Genomic DNA, 19,794 nt, shown 5'->3' on the forward strand with positions numbered 1-19,794 from the left:
TTGGTTTAGGAATGAGACTTTTACAATCATTGGGTGCCGTGGTTAATTTGTAAAAAGAATGAGTGCCAGTGCCAAAAGCTCTGCTCAGAAGCCTGTGGCTGGTGTGACTAAATATTATTGCACAGAATACCAAGGCAGCTAGTCTTAAATACACCTCAGGTCTCTTTGATCCACCACCAGACACTCCCTGCCCCATTATCACACTCTTGCAGGTTCCTGCGTTCTTCCTTTATAATAGTTTTTCAGTTTTTTTCTTCGCCGTCTTTTCATTTTGTGTGTTTTTCCCTCTCTTGAGCTCTATAATTGTCTGATGCAAAAAAAAAATATGCCGGTCCCCAAATTTGAATGCCGGTGGCCCCCACCGGCACAAATTAGGCACTGATTGCCTGCATGCTAAAACAAAATCCAACTTGGATACACAGATTAAAAACTATTATACTATATATGACACCCCCCTTTCTTTGCTTCCCCTGAGAGAGCTGGAGGTTAAATAAGAGAGCTCAATGCACAGGATACAATTCTGTCACTCATCATATGGTCTTGAGTTACAGACATCTGGGGCATGGCTTTTCTTCCCACACTTCAATGGTACTATTCAATGATACCCTGTGGTCGTTAGCCACCCATAATCTCCATGTCGTCATATCACTCCTTCCGTTGAAATAGTAGCAGATCATAGCTAAAAGGTTACTGAAAGCCCACAGTTGAATACACCCTGGCACAAATTATTCTCTCTTCAACCCTGCCCAGACTATGTCGAAAGATGGCATTTTAAAGTATCTTTACAATGGTCTGATGCCACACTCTTTCCTTGGTTAAAATCTCATCCCACATTCGAAATCAAAACATTCCCAATCCTTAATAATGTGCTTCACTGTGAGTACTTAGCGGCAGAAAGCAGAGTGAGGAATATTTTGGAGCAGCAGGTACTTCTTGTGTGATTATTTGTCTGCAAGGAGTATTGCTCACACTGAGAATGTCATGACTCAATCCCACTCCACACACACATAAACCCCACCTCTGCTCCACTTAATATCTTCTGTTTGACCGAAATGCTTATGTTTCTCACCGTTTTTGGCCTCTGAATCCTTCCTTCTGTCCCACCCTCTGTCAGTCCACTCCCTCTTAAGTCTATCGATGCGGAGTATTGTTGGTACTCTCTTAACACGCTTGGAGCTGAATAAGCCGACAGCGCAGCATACATAGCTGGACCTATGGCAAATAAAAGGAAGTTTAGTAGCAACAACGTTCAGGTCAACAACCACGTTTTACTGGCTGAACAATAAATATTAAACAGGCAGTTAATTTTTAACCTATTGAAATGCCTTCTATATTTTGCCATTGGCAGTATAGCTTTGCCATATACAGTGTCAGATACATATCAAATTCATCTTTTTTCTACAGCTTCACAGTCCATGCCACTCCTAACTGGTAGATATCTTACCTTTATCTCCCAAATTATGGAAAAAATAGAAGTCGTGTTGCTAGAATTCTTACTTCAGATACATCATAGCTTGAAACCTTCACAATCCTTACAATGCAAAGCTCAACCAGTTGAAGTGTGTCTATTATGCCCTCAGATTTAAAATTCTCCTGCTCTAGACACAGCTAAAACATTTTTAGAAACTAACAAGTTTGAATTCAGTATCTGAATCCTGGAAGCAACTGAAACAACAATGTATGAACCCTGAGATTTCCCCTTTATTTAAATTACTTGAGTGCAATTTCTCACATGGGGTCATGGGGGTACAATTGTCTGTTTTCCAAGGCACACCTTATTGCCTTTGAGAGCTATCTATCTGATTTCACATGCTCGGACACTTTGATCCACTCAAGATAAATTTACCCCAGTCAGTTCATTTAATATATTTACTGGCTGAAGTGTGTGAGGATAAAAGGAGTGACGTACTAGCAATCTACTTCATAATTTTACAAGATGTATTGTAGAGCTAGGCGCTGCACCTCTGTGACACATGGACCTCTTTTTACTTAGTAGCATTAAGGCTTTCTTACATCCAGTGACATTCTCATAACAAATCTAGTGCCAATTCGGTGAAGCATATGGGGAGCTGCTAAACCACGTGTCCGTGTGACCAATAGCATTAACATGTGGATAAGGGATCACATTTCTAAGTAGATTTTGCCCCATTATATTTTATGCATTTCATGAGGGTACAAATGAACTCTTCCCCTAAATCCACCCAAGGAATTTGAAGGAATAGCTCTGCTGTCTCAGACCTGACATTGTGAAATTTGTGTAACTTTTCATTTTCCAATCTTGCCCCTTCAAAGGAGATGGCTCAATTTTATTTCAGCATTTTTCCAGACAGCTGTCCCTCTTAGCCTCAAATCCACAGAGGGAGGTTCTCGGGTTAACTTGCTGTGTTTTGGGTGGAGTTTTATACACGCTAGTTTTTAAGTTTTCTACCTGCTTTTGGACTGTGAATGTGTTCATGGACAGACATAGTGCTGTAAGATTGTAAACTCGATGCAGCAAATATCAGAAAGGTTTTTCAGAGAAAAACCAGTGTTAAAATTAATGAGTTTCATTATATATATATATATATATATATATATATATATATATATGTATATATATATATATATATATATATATATAGAGAGAGAGAGAGAGAGAGAGAGATAGATAGATAGATCATAGTATAGTAGAGATAATGTATTTGATAAGGCTTTAATATTCTGGAACTTGACAACATCACACAAGTGTTCTGTCGTGACCAGCCACCGTGTGACCTTCAATGTATAAAACGATCCCTACTGTAAACTAATTGGTTATTATTTCCATGCATCTGTGCTGTGTTGTTCAAGAGTATAGGTGATCTGCTGTGTATTGGCAGGTGGAGGGTGGACAGACAGGCCCCTTTTCTCATAATGAATTTTTGATATGCTGTGTATATTAGTATTGTAAGTCTTGTATCTTGCCAATGTTATTGATTTATTTAACAGCATATCCATTGCAGAAATGTATCACTAATCAATTGTCGTTGCTGTCTGGTAAATGTCCATGGTAAGCTTTTGTGTCAAAGAAAAGTTAGATGCTTCAAAACAGAGGTACAGAGCTGGCATTATTGACAATCACTCCGCAACATCTTCTGTCTCATCCCCACTTGACAAACTAAGTAGATTTCCATGGGGATGAACTCCATCTTTATACATCAGGACTAAGGACCTTAGTTAAAGTTTGGCAGATGAGATACTCTGTCACAAACGTGGCAGCTGTCCCATTCGCCCCCCTGAAATCACATTATTGCCTGTACAGCGGACTGGATATCTGCCACCATTTTACCTAGTAACTAATCCGTCAAACTCTAAATCCCTGCAGGTGTGCAGTGGTATAGCAGCTTTCTGTTATCTTTCCAGAAATAGTATACTATTTAATAATGCCTCTCACCAGTGCTGTGATGCAGGGGTAGGTAGGACCATAGGGAGCAATACTTGAGAATTAGGTACTGGAGAGAATTGCTGCATTTAATATGCTTACCTGCAGAGTGAGTCCGGGAGGTCCCAGCGCTGTACGACAGCACTGAGGGTGACTTCCTTCTCATGCCTTCAAATGCAAACAGAAAAGGGAAGCCGGTAAGACAAAGTCAAATGTTAATGTTCTGCTAGCTGGCCTGTGCTGGCTTCAACAAACATTTAAACTCAAACCGCCTTTGAAGATTTGGGGACCTCAACCTTGACATTTGGGAAATGACTGAACCAAAAAAAACATTCTAAACAGACAAATCACATTTTAGTATATTGGGGATATATAGATATGTCGATCTGAACTGGGATGTTTTTTCACCAAAAGGTTCTGAGTGACAACAAATAGAACAAGCATTTGCAATGCATAAGGTCTCGCATTAGGAAAGTTTGAGCTATTGGTATTGTAAATGACACATTTTTTATTTATGTGTTGGTTTTGAAAATAGCAAAAATAATAGCTTTGTCATTTACAATGCCAATAGTTATAACTTGTGACACCTATAGCATTTGTAATGCAATATGTGTTGTATTCACGTGATTTAGATGTATTGATATTACAAATAATAATGGCTTTTATTTTTTTTAAGAATTAATACTTAAATAAAAGTTATTGTAATTTAAAATGGCAATAGCTTAATCTTTTGTAAATAACGTTTGTGAAGAATATGTTCAGTGTATTTTATTGTGACGAAAATCCAAGAACAGAAGTGAAAGACTAACCTCTTTTTGTGACATTTGTAATAAAGCTTGAAACATTGAGAGAACATATTTGACCCAGTTGTTGTTGAATGGTTGCACAGATTGATGCTGTGGTGGCGCTGAGTGATGTTGTGGTGGCGACTAGTGATGCTGTGGCATTCAATGATCCTGTGGTAGCGCATAGTGATGTTGTTGTGCCCCTTAGTGATGCTGCGGTGGTGCTGAGTGATGCTGTGGTGATGCGATAGATAGAGTGAGGGCGATAGATAGAGTGAGGGTGATAGATAGAGGGAGGGCGATAGATAGATAGAGTGAGGGCGATAGAGAGATAGATAGAAAGATAGAAAGATAGATAGAGTGAGAGCGATAGATAGCTAGACAGATAGAGTGATGGCGATCAGTATCTAGATAAATAGATAGAGTGATGGCGATCAGTATCTAGATAAATAGATAGAGTGATGGGGATCAGTATCTAGATAAATAGATAGAGTGATGGCAATCAGTATCTAGATAAATAGATAGAGTGATGGCGATCAGTATCTAGATAAATAGATAGAGTGAGGGCGATAGGTTGAGTGAGGCCGATAGGTTGAGTGAGGGCGATAGGTTGAGTGAGGGCGATAGGTTGAGTGAGGGCGATAGGTTAAGTGAGGGTGATAGGTTGAGTGAGGGCGATAGGTTGAGTGAGGGCGATAGGTTGAGTGAGGGCGATAGGTTGAGTGAGGGCGATAGGTTGAGTGAGGGTGATAGGTTGAGTGAGGGCGATAGGTTGAGTGAGGGCGATAGGTTGAGTGAAGGCAATAGGTTGAGTGAGGGCGATAGGTTGAGTGAGGGCGATAGATAGAGTGAGGGCAATAGATAGATAGATAGAGTGAGGGCAATAGGTAGATAGATAGATAGATAGATAGATAAATAGATAGATAGATAGATAGATAGATAGATAGATAGATAGATAGATAGATAGATAGATAGATAGATAGATAGATGGAGTGAGGGCGATTAGATAGATAGAGTGAGGGCGATAGATAGAGTGAGGGCGATAGATAGAGTGAAGGCGATAGATAGAGTGAAGGCGATAGAGTGAAGGCGATAGATAGATAGATGGAATAAGGGCGATTAGATAGATAGATAGAGTGAGGGCGATTAGATAGATAGAGTGAGGGCGACAGATAGAGTAAGGCCAATAAGAAGATAGAGTGAGGGCGATAGATAGATAGCGTGAGGGCAATAGATAGAGTGAGGGCGATAGAGAGAGGGCGATAGATAGATAGATAGATAGATAGATAGATAGATAGATAGATAGATAGATAGAGTGAGGGTGATAGACAGATAGTGAGGGCAATAGATAGATAGTGAGGTCGATAGCAAGATAGTGTGAGGGCGATAGATAGATAGAGTGAGGGCGATAGATAGAGTGAGGGCGATAGATAGATAGAGTGAGGGCGATAGATAGAGTGAGGGCAAAAGATAGATAGATTGATAGAGTGAGGGCAAAAGATAGATAGAGTGAGGGCGATAGATAGAGTGAAGGTGTTAGATAGATCGATAGATAGATAGATAGATAGATAGATAGATAGATAGATAGAGCGAGGGAGATAGATAGATAGAGTGAGGGCGATAGATAGATAGTGAGGGCAATAGATAGATAGATAGTTGTCTGTGTGGTTGTGTGTGGTTGTGGTTGTGTGTGCGTGGTTGTGTGTGAGTGGTTGTGTGTGCGTGTGTGGTTGTGTGTGTTATGCTTTGTTTTGCTATGCTATGTTTTGTTATGCTATGCTATGTTTTGTTGTGTTTGGTATGCTATGCTATGTTTTGCTAGGCTATGATATGTTTTGTTATGCTATCTTTTGTTGTGTTTTGTTAAGCTATGCTATGTTTTGTTGTGTTTTGCTATGTTTTGTTATGCTATGTGTTGTTGTGTTTTGTTATGCTATGTTTTGTTATGTTATGCTATGTTTTGTTATGCTATGCAATGTTTTGTTTTGCTATTCTATGCTTTGTTTTGTTATGCTATGCTATGTTTTTTTGCTATCTTATGCTTTGTTTTGTTATGCTTTGCAATGCTTTGTTAAGCTATGCTATGTTTTGTTGTGTTTTGCTATGTTTTGTTATGCTATGTGTTGTTGTGTTTTGTTTTGCTATGCTATGTTTTGTTATGTTATGCTATGTTTTGTTATGCTATGCAATGTTTTGTTATGCTTTATTTTATTATGCTATGCTATGTTTTGCTAGCCTATGCTTTGTTTTGTTATGCTATGCTATGTTTTGTTGTGTTTTGCTATGTTTTGTTATGCTATGTGTTGTTGTGTTTTGTTTTGCTATGCTATGTTTTGTTATGTTATGTTTTGTTATGTTATGTTATGTTTTGTTATGTTATGCTATGTTTTGTTATGCTATGCAATGTTTTGTTATGCTTTGTTTTATTATGCTATGCTATGTTTTGCTATCCTATGCTTTGTTTTGTTATGCTATGCTATGTTTTGTTGTGTTTGTTATGCTATGCTATGCTTTGTTTATGCTATGCTATGTTTTGTTGTGTTTTGCTATGCTATGCTATGTTTTGTTATGGTATGTTTTGTTATGCTATGCTATGTTTTGTTATGCTATGCTATGTTTTGTTATGCTATGCTATGCTTTGCTATGCTATGCTATGTTTTGCTATGCTATGCTTTGTTATGCTATGTTTTGATATGCTATGCTATATGTTGTGTTTCATTATGCTATGCTTTGTTAGGTTTTGTTATGCTATGCTTTATTATGTTTGATATGCTATGTTTTGCTATGCTATTATGTTTTGTTTTGTTGTGCTATGTTTTGTTTTGTTTTATTAAGCTATGCTATGTTTTGTTGTGTTTTGCTATGTTTTGTTATGCTATGTGTTGTTGTGTTTTGTTATGCTATGTTTTGTCATGGTATGCAATGTTTTGTTATGCTATGTTTTGTTTTGCTATCCTATGCTTTGTTTTGTTATGCCATGCTCTGTTTAGTTTTGCTATCCTATGTTGTGGTTTGTTATGCTATGCTGTTTTGTTGTGTTTTATTATGCTATGCTATGTTTTGTTGTGTTTTGATATGCTATGCTTTGTTATGCTATTTTTTGTTATGTTATGCTATGTTTTGTTGTGTTTTAATGTGCTATGCTTTGTTTTGCTATGCTGTTTTGTTATGCTATGCTTTGTTATGCTATGCTTTGTTATGCTATGTTTTGTTATGCTATGCTATTTTTTGTTGTGTTTTGTTATGCTATGCTAGGTTTTGCTATGCTTTGCAATGCGATGTTTTGTTATGTATGCTATGTTTTGTTGTGTGTTATGCTATGTTTTGTTGTGTTTTGCTGTTTTGTTATGCTATGCTTTGTTTTAAGTTATGTTAGGCTATGTTTTGTTCTGCTATGTGTTGTTGTGTTTTGTTATGCTATGTTTTGTTATCACCTTAGCTGCTTCGCAAATATCCCTCCCCAGTGCTGCGCTGTCCATTGGAACTAGTGCTGAATGGACGTCCAATGGTCGTGCGCAGCACTGGGGAGGTAGCGCTCGTGACGACCGTTGGCCATCAGCAGCGCTTAAGAGGTTAAGTTATGCTATGTTTTGTTATGCTATGCTATGTTTTGTTTTGCTATCCTATGCTTTGTTTTGTTATGTTATGCTATGCTATGTTTAGTTTTGCTATCCTATGCTATTTGTTATGCTATGATTTGTTGTGTTTTGCTATGATTTGTTATGCAATGTTTTGTTGTTTTATTATGCTATGCTATGTTTTGCTGTGCTATGTTTTGTTATGCTATGTTTTGTTATGCTTTGCTATGCTTTGTTATGCTATGCTTTGTTATACTATGTTTTGTTATGCTAAGCTTTGTTTTGTTGTGTTTTCTTATGCTATGCTATGTTTTGCTATGCTTTGCAATGCTGTGTTTTGTTATGTATGCTATGTTTTGTTGTGTTCAGTTATGCTATGCTATATTTTGTTGTGTTTTGCTATGTTTTGTTATGCTATGCTATGTTTTATGTTATGTTATGCTATGTTTTGTTATGTTCTGCTGTTTTGTTCTGCTGTTTTGTTGTTATGTTATGCTATGTTTTGTTTTACTATTCTTTGTTATGCTATGGTTTGTTTTGTTATGCTATGCTATGTTTTGCTGTGTTTTGCTATGTTTTGTTATGCTATGTTTTGTTATGCTATGCTTTGTTTTATGTTATGTTATGTTTTGTTCTGCTATGTTTTGTTCTGCTATGTTTTGTTGTTATGTTATGCTCTGCTATGTTTTGTTTTACTATGATATGTTTTGTTTTGCTATGCTTTATGTTATGCTTTGTTTTGTTATGCTATGTTTTGTTATGCTATGCTATGTTTTGTTGTGTTTTGTTATACTATGCTATGCTTTGTTGTGTTTTGCTATGCTATGTTTTGTTTTGTTATGCTATGTTTTGTTTTGCTATCCTATGCTTTGTTTTGTTATGCTGTGCTTTTGCTATCCTATGCTTTTGTTTGTTATGCTATGCTATGTTTCGTTATGCTATGTTTTGTTATGCTATGCTGGTGAGGGTATGTGAGGGTATGTGAGGGTGTGTGAGTGTGTGTGAGTGTGAGGGTGAGGGGGGTGAGGGTTTTTGAGGGTGATGGTGTGTGAGGGTGGGAGGGTGAGGGTGTGAGAGTGAGAGTGAGTGAGGGTGTGTGAGGGTGTGTGAGGGTGAGGGGGGTGAGGGTGTGTGAGAGTGAGGGGTGAGGGGGTGTGAGGGTGAGAGGGTGAGGGGGTGTGAGGGTGAGTGAGGGGGTGTGAGGGCGAGTGAGGGGGTGTGAGGGCGAGTGAGGGCATGTGAGGGGTGTGAGGGTGAGAGTGTGTGAGGGTGAGAGTGTGTGAGGGTGAGGGGGTGTGAGGGTGTGTGAGGGTGAGGGGGGGTGAGGGAGTGTGAGGGTGAGGGGGTGTGAGGGTGAGGGGATGTGAGGGTGGTTGAGGGGTAGTGAGGGGGTGAGGGGTGTGAGGGTGAGGGGTGTGAGGGTGTGAGGGTGAGGGTGTGAGGGTGTGAGGGGGTGTGAGGGTGAGGCGGTGTGAGGGTGAGGGGGTGTGAGGGTGAGGGGGTGTGAGGGTGAGGGGGTGAGAGGGTGAGGGTGTGTGAAGGTGAGGGGGTGAGAGGGTGTGTGTGGGTGGGAGGGTGAGTGAGGGTGAGGGTGTGTGAGAGTGAGGGGGTGTGTAAGGTGAGGAGGTGTGTGAGGGGTCAGGGGGTGTGAGGGGGTGAGGGGGGTGAGGGCATGAGGGTGGGTGAGGGGGTCTGAGGATGAGGGTGAGGGGGTGTGAGGGTGGTTGAGGGTTAGTGAGGGTGAGGGGTGTGAGGGTGAGGCGGTGTGAGGCGGTGAGAGGGTGAGTGAGGGTGTGGGGGTGTGAGGGTGAGGGGGTGTGAAGGTGAGGGGGTGAGAGGGTGTGTGAGGGTGAGGGGGTGTGAAGGTGAGGGGGTGAGAGGGTGTGTGAGGGTGAGAGGGTGAGTGAGGGTGTGTGAGAGTGAGGGGGTGTGAGGGTGAGGAGGGGTGTGAGGGGTCATGGGGTGTGAGGGGATGAGGGGGGTAAGGGCGTGAGGGTGAGTGTCTCCTATGAATGTCGCTGCTTTGCCTTCTTTGGAAATGTTTAGTGCTGCAAATAGAGCATGCCGCCCTAATTATCACAGCATGAGGCCCCAAAGTGATAATTATCACAGCATGCAGAGAGGCGCCCCATGCTGCTGGAGCACTCAACTGCACATTAATTATATTATAGTTGAGTGCTCCAGCAGCATGGGGCGCCTGTTAACATGCTGTGATAAGTGGGGTCTCATGCTGTGATAATTGTTACTTGCAGCGCACAAGCTGTTCCACTGTGAAGCGCGTCCACAGACCTGAATCGGCTTGTGCCCATAGTAGAATCGGCTCGTGCACAGGTCTGTAGCTAGCTCTGGCTCCCTTGGAGGCACAGACAGCAGCTATAAGACTCGTGGCGGCAGTGCTTCGCACTGCAACACCACGAGACCTAAAAAAGAAAAGTTCAAGATCCATATTATGTCACTAAAAATCCTGAGGTGAAAAAGTTCCCCGTTATTCACCTTTTTCCCTATCTATAATTTCATGGTATGTAAGGTGCCCCAAATCACTTGTTCCTGCTTTCAACTGCTACAAAGGGGTAGAAGAGTAATGGGAGAACCCCATGTAGCATTGCCTCTCTTCCAAATCCCAAATGTAAACAAAACTGCCCACCTGCCACTTAACCTCAACTAAAGCCATGCAAGAGCCAGCAATGCACTGATAGGCTCCCAGAAAGTTGTCAGAGCAGCCTGAAATTGGTTTATGAGTTAGCAACAGTGGGAAACAATGTGTGTGCCTTACTGTTGCTACGTCATTACAGTGAATCACCAGATTTAGAATCTGGAATTCAGGATAGAGACTTCCAAAAGGAACCATACATAAAAAAGTATCAAAATACTCATGGACTCTGATGTAGTTTAGATTTAATTATTGCAACACAGATGCTGACACCGAGAACATTACACTTCCAAACTCGCCCAATTGACCAATGCTTGATTTCTGAATAGAACAATAAAATGCACTCTTAAATAATCATAATTAAACATTCAGTGCTCTACAGGGGCTGCATTACGGAAAGTGCTCTGGGAGTGCAATGGACGTTTGAGCCCGCTTTGCGCACCCCCGGGGCACTTTGGTATTACAGAAGGGGCCACAGACACTTCTGTAATACATATAGCGCTGGCACATATGAAGTGCCAGCGCTATCTGCAGGGGGTGTTCCCTCATTTGCATGGGGCCATGCCCCATACCAATGACGCAATCACTTTGCCTCTGTGCCCGCGCCGTATTACAGACAAGGGCGCAGAGGCAAAAAGGTCCTCGGAAAGCGCCCTGACAGAGCGCCATCTAAAAGGTGGTGCACTTTCAGTGCGTCCCCTGATGGCAGCCCTCTGGAAGGGAGAAAGGGGGTCATGTGGACCTCTTAGGCATTCCCTTGACGGCGGGTGCAGTCACTGACTGCACCCACCAGCGAAGGGGATCTCTAATCCCCTTCAAAAGTGCAGGCGTGTTGCCGCCACCACTGTGAAAACACAGAATGGCTGCAAAGCAGTCGTTCCGTTTTTCACCTGAATGCATAGCCGTGGGGGCAGTGCAAGTTTGAGGCAGCCCTGGGGGCAGCGCATTCATCATAATAGGGCACACTTTTATTGTTTGCACCTTTTTAAAGGTGCGCCGGCACAAACAATGAAAATGCGCATATTGTGTAATGTGGCCCCAGAAGTCCATTAGATATTTGGCAAAGTCCAAAATATCTACCATGAAATCGCATGTATTGGCGAACAACCAAAAAATGACCTTCCTGTTATTTAATCTATCACTTTCATGAGGACTTCCCTTTCCACTTCGACTATTCTGGGAGATGGTATTGAAAGTAAGCTGTCAGGGTCTGCTCAGCACAGCTCCAACATTTGCTCACAGAAGGCATTTGCTGAGGAAGATCCCATCATATTTAATATTGTCAATATTTATTTAGGTATTAGAGCATTTCTACCCTCTTTTGAATATATTGATGTAATGATCATGTCTTCCAGTGCAGGGACCCCTTTTTGATTTCAGTCTGAAGACTTGTTATTAAACATCTAACAAGTGATGAAATGTGGTTTCATCAAAGGCAAGAATTTGCTTTAATTCTGTAAATGTAATGAATATCTCTGGAAGACATGAGCAATCAAAACGCATTCATGATAATTCAGTGACTATTTAGCTTAGAAATTATTCACGTAAAGTCATAAATCGTATGATTGTTTTTCTCATAATTCTATTATTTTATCTGTTTTAACCACTTTCTTCAGGCTTATTTCTTTTAGTTGTAGGTTCTTACACACATACAGGACAGGTTTCATTTTAGTTAGCCTGTGGAACTTGTTTATACCTCTGGTATACACACTACATCATCTCCTCATCTTTCTTATTACACCTAGAACCGAGAGAGTGTCAAGTCATTCAGATGACCTGCAACAACCAGTATGGGACAAGTGCTCACTTATCATAATGTCAAGACCATCAAAAGAACATCCATAGATAAATCATCAAAAGGGTGTAGTCTAAATTGACATCCCTTCATCTCCCATTTTATTAAATATGTGTCTAAAACACTTCTTCCAGTGTGTGTAATCTGTACACAACATACCTAAAACTATGTCAGAGGTTTTCATCCCTAAAAATAATGTTCCTACTTAGGTGGAGAGAAACGTCACCCAGGTCAATGACGCAGGTCCAGATGAGCACAGCACCACAGTCCATCTCGACAGAAGAAGCCTCCAGCAAGTCTCCCTGATGTTCTGTGAAGAATTCCATTCTGCCTTAATGGACTGGTGCCAAGATTGTGTTCTCGTACAGACGCAATCTCCTAGCTCTTGGCCATTTGCTTGAAATAGCTGAAAAGCTATTCCAAACAGACAACAACCCCTGATGTTCAAGTATCCATACCTCCTCTGAAACTCAGGCTTATTATTTATCCAGCTGCAAGAACTAGCATAGTGCTTAGAGATAGCACAGCAAGGGTGCAAGGGCTATAAATCATGATGTTACAATTTCGTCCCTGTTTTCACTGTTATTGAAAAGCTTAGCTAATTTTTTATTATCTTCTGTGATGTAACTAATATCATGTGCACTAGCTCTCGTCATTTTAAAAGAACTATTTTTAAATAAATTTGTCAAAATACATATTGCGTTTCTAGTTATCTTGAGTAAGTAAATCATTAATGAATGATGGTTTGGATTAACACTGCTCCTTGTTAGTAACCCAAAAGCATTGACTCCCCCTCAATCATGTACTGGGTGGGATTCTGCTGGGTTACAATAACCTGTTTATCACATTCAGTACTGGTGCACTGAACTAACAGCCTGATTCATGAAGCTAAATTGCGCTCGCAATAGCTGCGAAAATGCTATTGCGGGCGCAATTCCCATAATCGGAATTCACCATGAAAAATGCGAATTCGCAAACACAGAATTGCGAAATCGCTAAAAGATTCGCAGAATCCCGTCAGTAGACCATTTGCGAATCGGAAATAGCGAGAAATCACGGATTCTGCGAAAATAATAGCGAATTCGCAAATTCCTCGCAATCGGGATTCATGACAAATCGCAATTAGCGAAAAAACCCAAAATCACATTTTGCGAGGCGCAATTTAAGGACAACCCAAAGCAGGTGGTAACCATCAAACCCATAGTAAAAATTTTTTTGAAAAACCGTTGGCCTATCAGCAACTGGTGCTGGCCTGACCAAACACACTTAAGCAGAAGCTGCATCAGCATAAGGAGCGTCACAATGCCAGGAATGTACATGGTGGTCAGGCGGCGAAGGCTACAGCGAGCAGCACGGAGGAGACGCAGAATCCAGGCCAGGATCTTCCGCCAGCGGGTCACCCTGCTGGGCCAAACCAGAGAGCAAATTTACGCAAAGTACCGCCTGAATGGGGCAATGATCATCAAGCTAATTCAGGACCTTGACCCCCTGATGCAGCACCCAACAAGGCGCACCAATGCCGTGCCAACACATGTCCAGGTATTGTGTAGCCTGCACCTCCTGGCCTCCGGGAGCTTCCAGGGGATAGTTGCGGCTGCTGGGGGGATATCCCAGCCCACCATGTCCCGCTACCTAGGGAGTTTCCTTGACGCAATCCTGACCCAGCTACACCACCACATCAAATTTCCAACAAGCCAACAGGAATTGGATGAGACCAAGCTTCAATTCTACAATGTTGCGCATTTCCCACACGTGATAGGATGCATTGACTGTACCCACATCCACATCTGCCCACCAGCTGCAACGGAGTACATGACCGCAATCGCAAGTCCTACCACTCCCTCAACATCCAGATGGTCTGCAATGCAAAGACATACATCACGGACATAGTGGCACAGTACCCGGGGAGTACAACTGACTCATTCATATTACGGCACAGCGACCTCCACACACGACTGGCCAGGGGAGACTTTGGGGAAGGACACCTACTTGGTAAGTACACTTTGCCCACAATGTCACAGTGCGATGAAGTAGCTGCGCTGCACAGGCACTCACCCTCTGCTCCTCTCATTCAGGTGACAGTGGCTACGCCCTGCGTGAATACCTCCTCACCCCATACCTCAACCCTGCTACACCACAGCAACGGCGTTACAACGTAGCACACATACGCACAAGGAATTGCATAGAGAGAACTTTTGGGCTACTGAAGAGCAGATTCCGCATACTTCACAAGACAGGTGGGGCCATGTACTACAGTCCTGAAGTGTGCTGCCGCATTGTGGCTGTGTGTGCTATACTACACAATATTGCTACCAAGCGCCGGATACCTGTCGACATCTCTGGCAGTGAATCGGAAGGGGACGACCGGCCACCTGCACATGCGCGCCATGCACGCGGGGAGAACCCAGCTGAAGGCCACAGACGTCGCAACCACATCACAATGAACAGTTTCTAGTGCACCCTCTCCCCTCACCCAACAAATCACAATTGCATGAAAAATTTAAAAATGACACAACGCCAATGTGTGATGCTAAATTAAATATTATTGTTTGAATCACAATTATGGTTCCATTTGCCATCCTTCCATTGCAAACAGTATTTCAGCATACTGCTGCGTCCAATACACAGGGCAGGCTTATGTTCAGCCTGTGCCTGTACAAGTACTATTCAGTCAGGTGCGCCTCCGGCGCGAAGCACCCGATCGCCTCTCTAGCTCCTCCTCAGCCACCGCACGTGTCCCTGCAGTGGGCCTGGTGCTGCGTCTCAGCGCCCCTACGTGTGAGGCAAGAGTGGCTGCTCACACTTGATGTCCCCTCACTGGCATCATCACCCCCGACAGTGGCAGGTAGAGCAGGGTGAAGTGCCGTCACGGCAGTGGTCAGGTGCTCAAGTACCCTGGCCACATCCTCGCAGCACTGAATGAGCTGCTGCTGCTGCGCCAGGGACCGGCGCGATAGCTGCGAGGTGGCATTGCCAATAACATAATTTGACCGGGTGTAAGCCGTCAGCCGGGTCAGTAGCTGACGGTGGCGGCGGCGGGCTGTGTTGCGCTGCGAAATCATTGCAGCTGTGTTGGCCTCCATGGCTGCAGTCATGCGGGCCATCCCCTCCCCCACACCTGCCATGGCTGCCGTCATGCGGTCCATCCGGCCCCCCACACCTGCCACATTGCGGCCAATGTTATAAAGCTGAAGCTGTATGGCCCCTTGTCGGCGTGCCTGCAGCTGGTGAATCCGGAGCATGCGACGTTCCACACTCATGCTCGGCAGCCGCTGTCCATTCCCCCTCCTGGTGCTAGGAGCATTGGTCTGCAGGCGAGCCCTGCCACGCCTGCTCTGCTGGCCTGACACAGTGGGTGGCCGCTGTCGCGGGACCTGATGTTGATGCGCCAGCTGCTGGTGGAGTGAAGCTAGGCATTGCTGGAGGCACACTGGTAGTGGGCCGGGTTGCAGGGGTTGGCGCTGCGGCAGAGGCTGGAGGCACACTGGTAGTGGGCCGGGCTGCAGGGGTTGGCGCTGCGGCAGAGGCAAGAGGCTGTGTTTGTGACGGCACCTCCTCGTCATCCTGTGCTTCCTCATCTATGTGCAGCCTCTCGCTGTCGCTGCTGTCTGCGCCACCTGTGAGGGGAAGTGGACGTTCATTAGTTGCATGTATCTGTCACACGTGCAGTTGCTACATGCATGCTGGGTGACATTCCCTGACTGCCTATGGCATTGCGTACTTTTGAACCTGTCTGGCTGCATTGGGGTACTTCTACATTGTGGCCACACTACATGTCCCACAATGCTTTAGGGCATTACCTGATGTGCACCGATGGCATTACTTTGGAACATTATGGGAGGCTATAGGGTCATGGCCATTCATAGGGGACAGGGTCGCAGTCGCATGCCACTTACCTTGGCTCTCTTGGGTGGGGCGGGATGAGTCCAATTGGGTGACTCCGATGCATGCCTCAGCCTCCAGCGTGTCTTCAACTCGATCCTCCATGGGGGTGTTTGGAGGGACTGTAGGTCCTCCCCCTCCAGTGGAGAGGGACTCTCCAAGCCTCTCGGCTACCTTCTCCTTGGCACGACCTCGGAGGTCATACCACCGTTTCTTCAGTTCATCGAGTGACCTGTCGGCCACACCCACAGAGTTCACAGCCGCCGCTATCCCCACCCAGATCCTGCGCTTCTCCTGCTCGGGCACCCTCCTTGACTCCCTCCCGAACAGTTTGGAGTGGTTCTCCACCACCCCTTCAATTAAGTGCTCCAACTCCTGCTCGGAGAACTTTAATTTTCTCTTGCGCCCGGTGGTGTTGCTGGGCCCAGGTACTGCCTCCTCAGCCATAGCTGCAGTGTAGTTGGAAGTGGTAATCCAAGGTGTCCTTGCAGGAGCTGTCTCTGTGGCTGCCTCGAGGTCTGCCTCACTGTGGTGAATGGGGGTGGGAACTGGCTGCTTCCTGGTTGTGATGTCATCACTGTGCTCGAAATGCGACTTCCCGTTTTCCCGATCTCGCGATTTTGCGATCTCGCTTTTTGCAATATCGCTATTTGCGATATCGCAAATCCGACACGGATGTAGCCGGAAATTGCGATTTTTCTGCGATTTACGATAATCGCAAACGGTTTTTGCGGCCGCGTGCGATTCGCTTTATTTTCTCGCTAAACATCATGAATACCGTTCTGCGATTTCTCAATTGCGATTTGCAGTTAATCGCTAATTGAGAATCGTAGATTCCGGTTTTCATGAATCAGGCTGCAAGTACTCTTGTGTCACCAGTGGGTGGGAAAGCAAAGGTTGTAGAGCTGAGCCAAAGACAAAGTTTCAGCAACAATGTCTTTGCCATACCTTTCTGCAAATGGGTGACATGTACCTCACCACCGTTCCCTAATGCTGCTTCAGCTGAGCTATGGTGTTAAATTTACATTTAAAGATCACTTATTTGTTAGGGTTAAGACTTTTAGTTTTTTCCTCTGTTTTGAAGTTGGACTCTGTGTGGTATTGACAATGAGTAATACATTCTACTGCTTAAAACCATATTTCTAACAATGTAACATACAGCACAAATTAATGGAATAAAATGCATAGGCCAATATTTAGGTAGCCTAATACCGGTCGGTAACGGCCGAAAATCGATAAATTTCCCGTTACCGACCGGTATTTAGCTTTTTCTAATGTAGGTGGTTGGATTTATGGATTCGGTAATTCACTGAATGGGTAATTTAAGGAATCAGTAAATTACCGAATTCTTAAAATACTGAATCGGTAAATTACAGAATCCTTAAATCCTATGTAGGGAGCACTCAAGTGAGTTCATTTTTGATTTAAGGATTTGTTATTTACCACCAACTACAAGTTGGTGGTAAATATCGAATACCTTTAAAAAAGCAATTCTGTGCTTTTTTAAAAGTGCCATGTGGCAGACATACATGCCCTTAGGGCATGTATGTGCGCCACATGTGCACACATGCAATATTCAGGGGTGCAACAGGGTGTCAATGTGACACCATGCCACCCTTGAATATGCTCTCCCTATTACCGATTCGGTATTTACCGAATCGGTAATAGTTAATGGCTTCCCATTCATTCCTATGGGCCTCCAGGCTCATAGGAATGAATGGGAACTACAGAATCTGTTATTACCGAATCGGTAATACTGAATATTACCGAATCGGTAAAACTTACCGAATTTTTACCTGCATACTATTTACAGATTCTTAAATGCCGAATCGGTAAAATTCGGTAATTAAGAATCGGTAAATAGAAATTACCTACATATGGCCCTTAGTCTCCATCAGTCCAGAAGAGGGACTGGATCTGCCTAAATATAAACGAATACTATGGGGCCCATTACGATGTCGGCGGATTGCCTCCGCAAGGCTGGCGGTAGCCACTGCCCGCCTGGTGGAGGTAATCCGCCCGACATCCATTCCCGTTTCCCCCCCCCCCCGCCATATTAGTATGTCGGGGAGGACCGCGGTGGACGGAAAGACCGTCCGCCGCTTTCCCGCCCGGTCGCCTTGCGGCTGGGGCGGAAAATGTTTAATATGGTGGTGGTGTCTCATTGACACCGCCAGACATATTAGTATGGCCTGTCAGTCATGCCTTTCCGTGGCGGCAATGCCGCCACGTAAAGGCATGCAGTCTTCACTCTGGGGGCCCCCTTCAGGCCCCCAGAGTGAAGGAGGGGTGAGGGCTGCACACGGGGGGTACCTGTGGTACCCCCCACATTTGCATGAACAAAGTGGCAGGCACCGCGCGGTGCCTTCTGCTTTGTTTATGCAAATGCTGAAATGCATTTCTAGCATTGTGGCGGGCGGTGCTGAGAGCACCGCCTGCCACAATGCTAGAAATGCAGGATGTGCCCGCCAATGTGGCGGGCACATCCTAATGCCCCCCACGGGACCCCTGCCCTTATGGCGGGCGGTCCCAATCCCCGCTAGGATGGTGGGCGGACAAAGTCTGCCCGTCATCCTAATGGACCCCTATGTTCCTTAGGACTGTTGCTGAATAGAAGAGACATCACAAATAATTAGGGCAACAAAATATCCCTGTTGGAACTTGTTCACTCTGCCTGCGTTTGAGGTCCTGGGGATGACCGATGAAGGTACCCAAACCTGAGCACCACTTATAACCTTTTGTCACTTAACTCTCACGGTAGTGAGGTGAGCAGTCCAAGACGTACATATGCAGGATGTGTGGGTTAGAGACTAACGGCTAGAGTGCTCAACCTCGAAGCTGGGGAACTTGTTTCGAGTCTCGGCAGGGACGCTCAACATCCTGTGATTCTGGGAAAATCACCTAATGTCCACGTGCCTAACAAAAAACGAATGTGTCCGTCTGCAATGCAATTGGTGCTCATGTAAGGTTCTCTTATACCTTTAGGTTTAGTTTGCGCAATATAAAATAAAAATAAATACTTGTAATAAAATGGTTGTCCAGACAATACTCTATCTGGAATGAGAAAAAAGTACTTAACTCTTGATCTCCATGGCCAGATAGGGGCATTCAGGGACAAGCATGCAGAGAGCAAGAGCACAGGGGTGCACTACAGTTCCTTGAAGCACCAATCTCTCCCAGTGCCTTGTAGTGCAGGTGTAGCTTGTTGAAAGTCTCCCGACTATTCTCTGGTAAGATCCTCTTTTACTACGCAGCTGTGCTACACTCCCTCTTAGTCAGTCTCTTAATGCAGAAAACCTCCAGTCTTTTTCTCTCAGCATCAAGTGGAGGCTCCTCTTTTCAGGAGAGATCAGCAGCACTTCCAGCAGGACGCTGTCTATTAGATATCTTGTATCACAGACGTTTTCGAACACACTGTAAAGGTAGGGTGACCAGGCATCTCGGATTTGCCCGGACAGTCCAGGTTTCTCACCAGTTGTCCCTGCAGATTTCAGGAAATTAAGCTCATGACCCGGTTTTTAGAGAGGGTCGACTGAAAACGGTGGGAGTTATATTTTTTATGTTTTGCCAAGCAGAGATAGTCAGCAGATGTTATAAGAAAGCAATTTAATTAACAGGCAAGCTACTGGCTATAAAAATGGCATTTTATGTATGTTCTTACTGCCTGTTCTGTAATTTTCTGCTAAGAAGCACTGTCGTTCTGT

General features: G+C 44.1%; 1 protein-coding gene across 1 annotated transcript in view; it reads right to left on the bottom strand.

Annotated features, from left to right (window-relative positions):
• Window positions 1-19,794, bottom strand: part of LOC147707857 (uncharacterized) — a 910,329-nt gene that overhangs the window by 20,864 nt on the left and 869,671 nt on the right. Inside the window, exons 46-47 of the mRNA XM_086925682.1 lie at window positions 3,503-3,568; window positions 1,070-1,212 (exon numbers count right to left, since the gene is read on the bottom strand). Of these exons, the coding sequence (XP_086781808.1) occupies window positions 1,070-1,212; window positions 3,503-3,568 (209 nt within the window). The remainder of the gene's footprint in view (window positions 1-1,069; window positions 1,213-3,502; window positions 3,569-19,794) is intronic.

This window comes from Lissotriton vulgaris, chromosome 6 (assembly GCF_964263255.1).
Source record: "Lissotriton vulgaris chromosome 6, aLisVul1.2, whole genome shotgun sequence".
NCBI lineage: Eukaryota > Metazoa > Chordata > Amphibia > Caudata > Salamandridae > Lissotriton > Lissotriton vulgaris.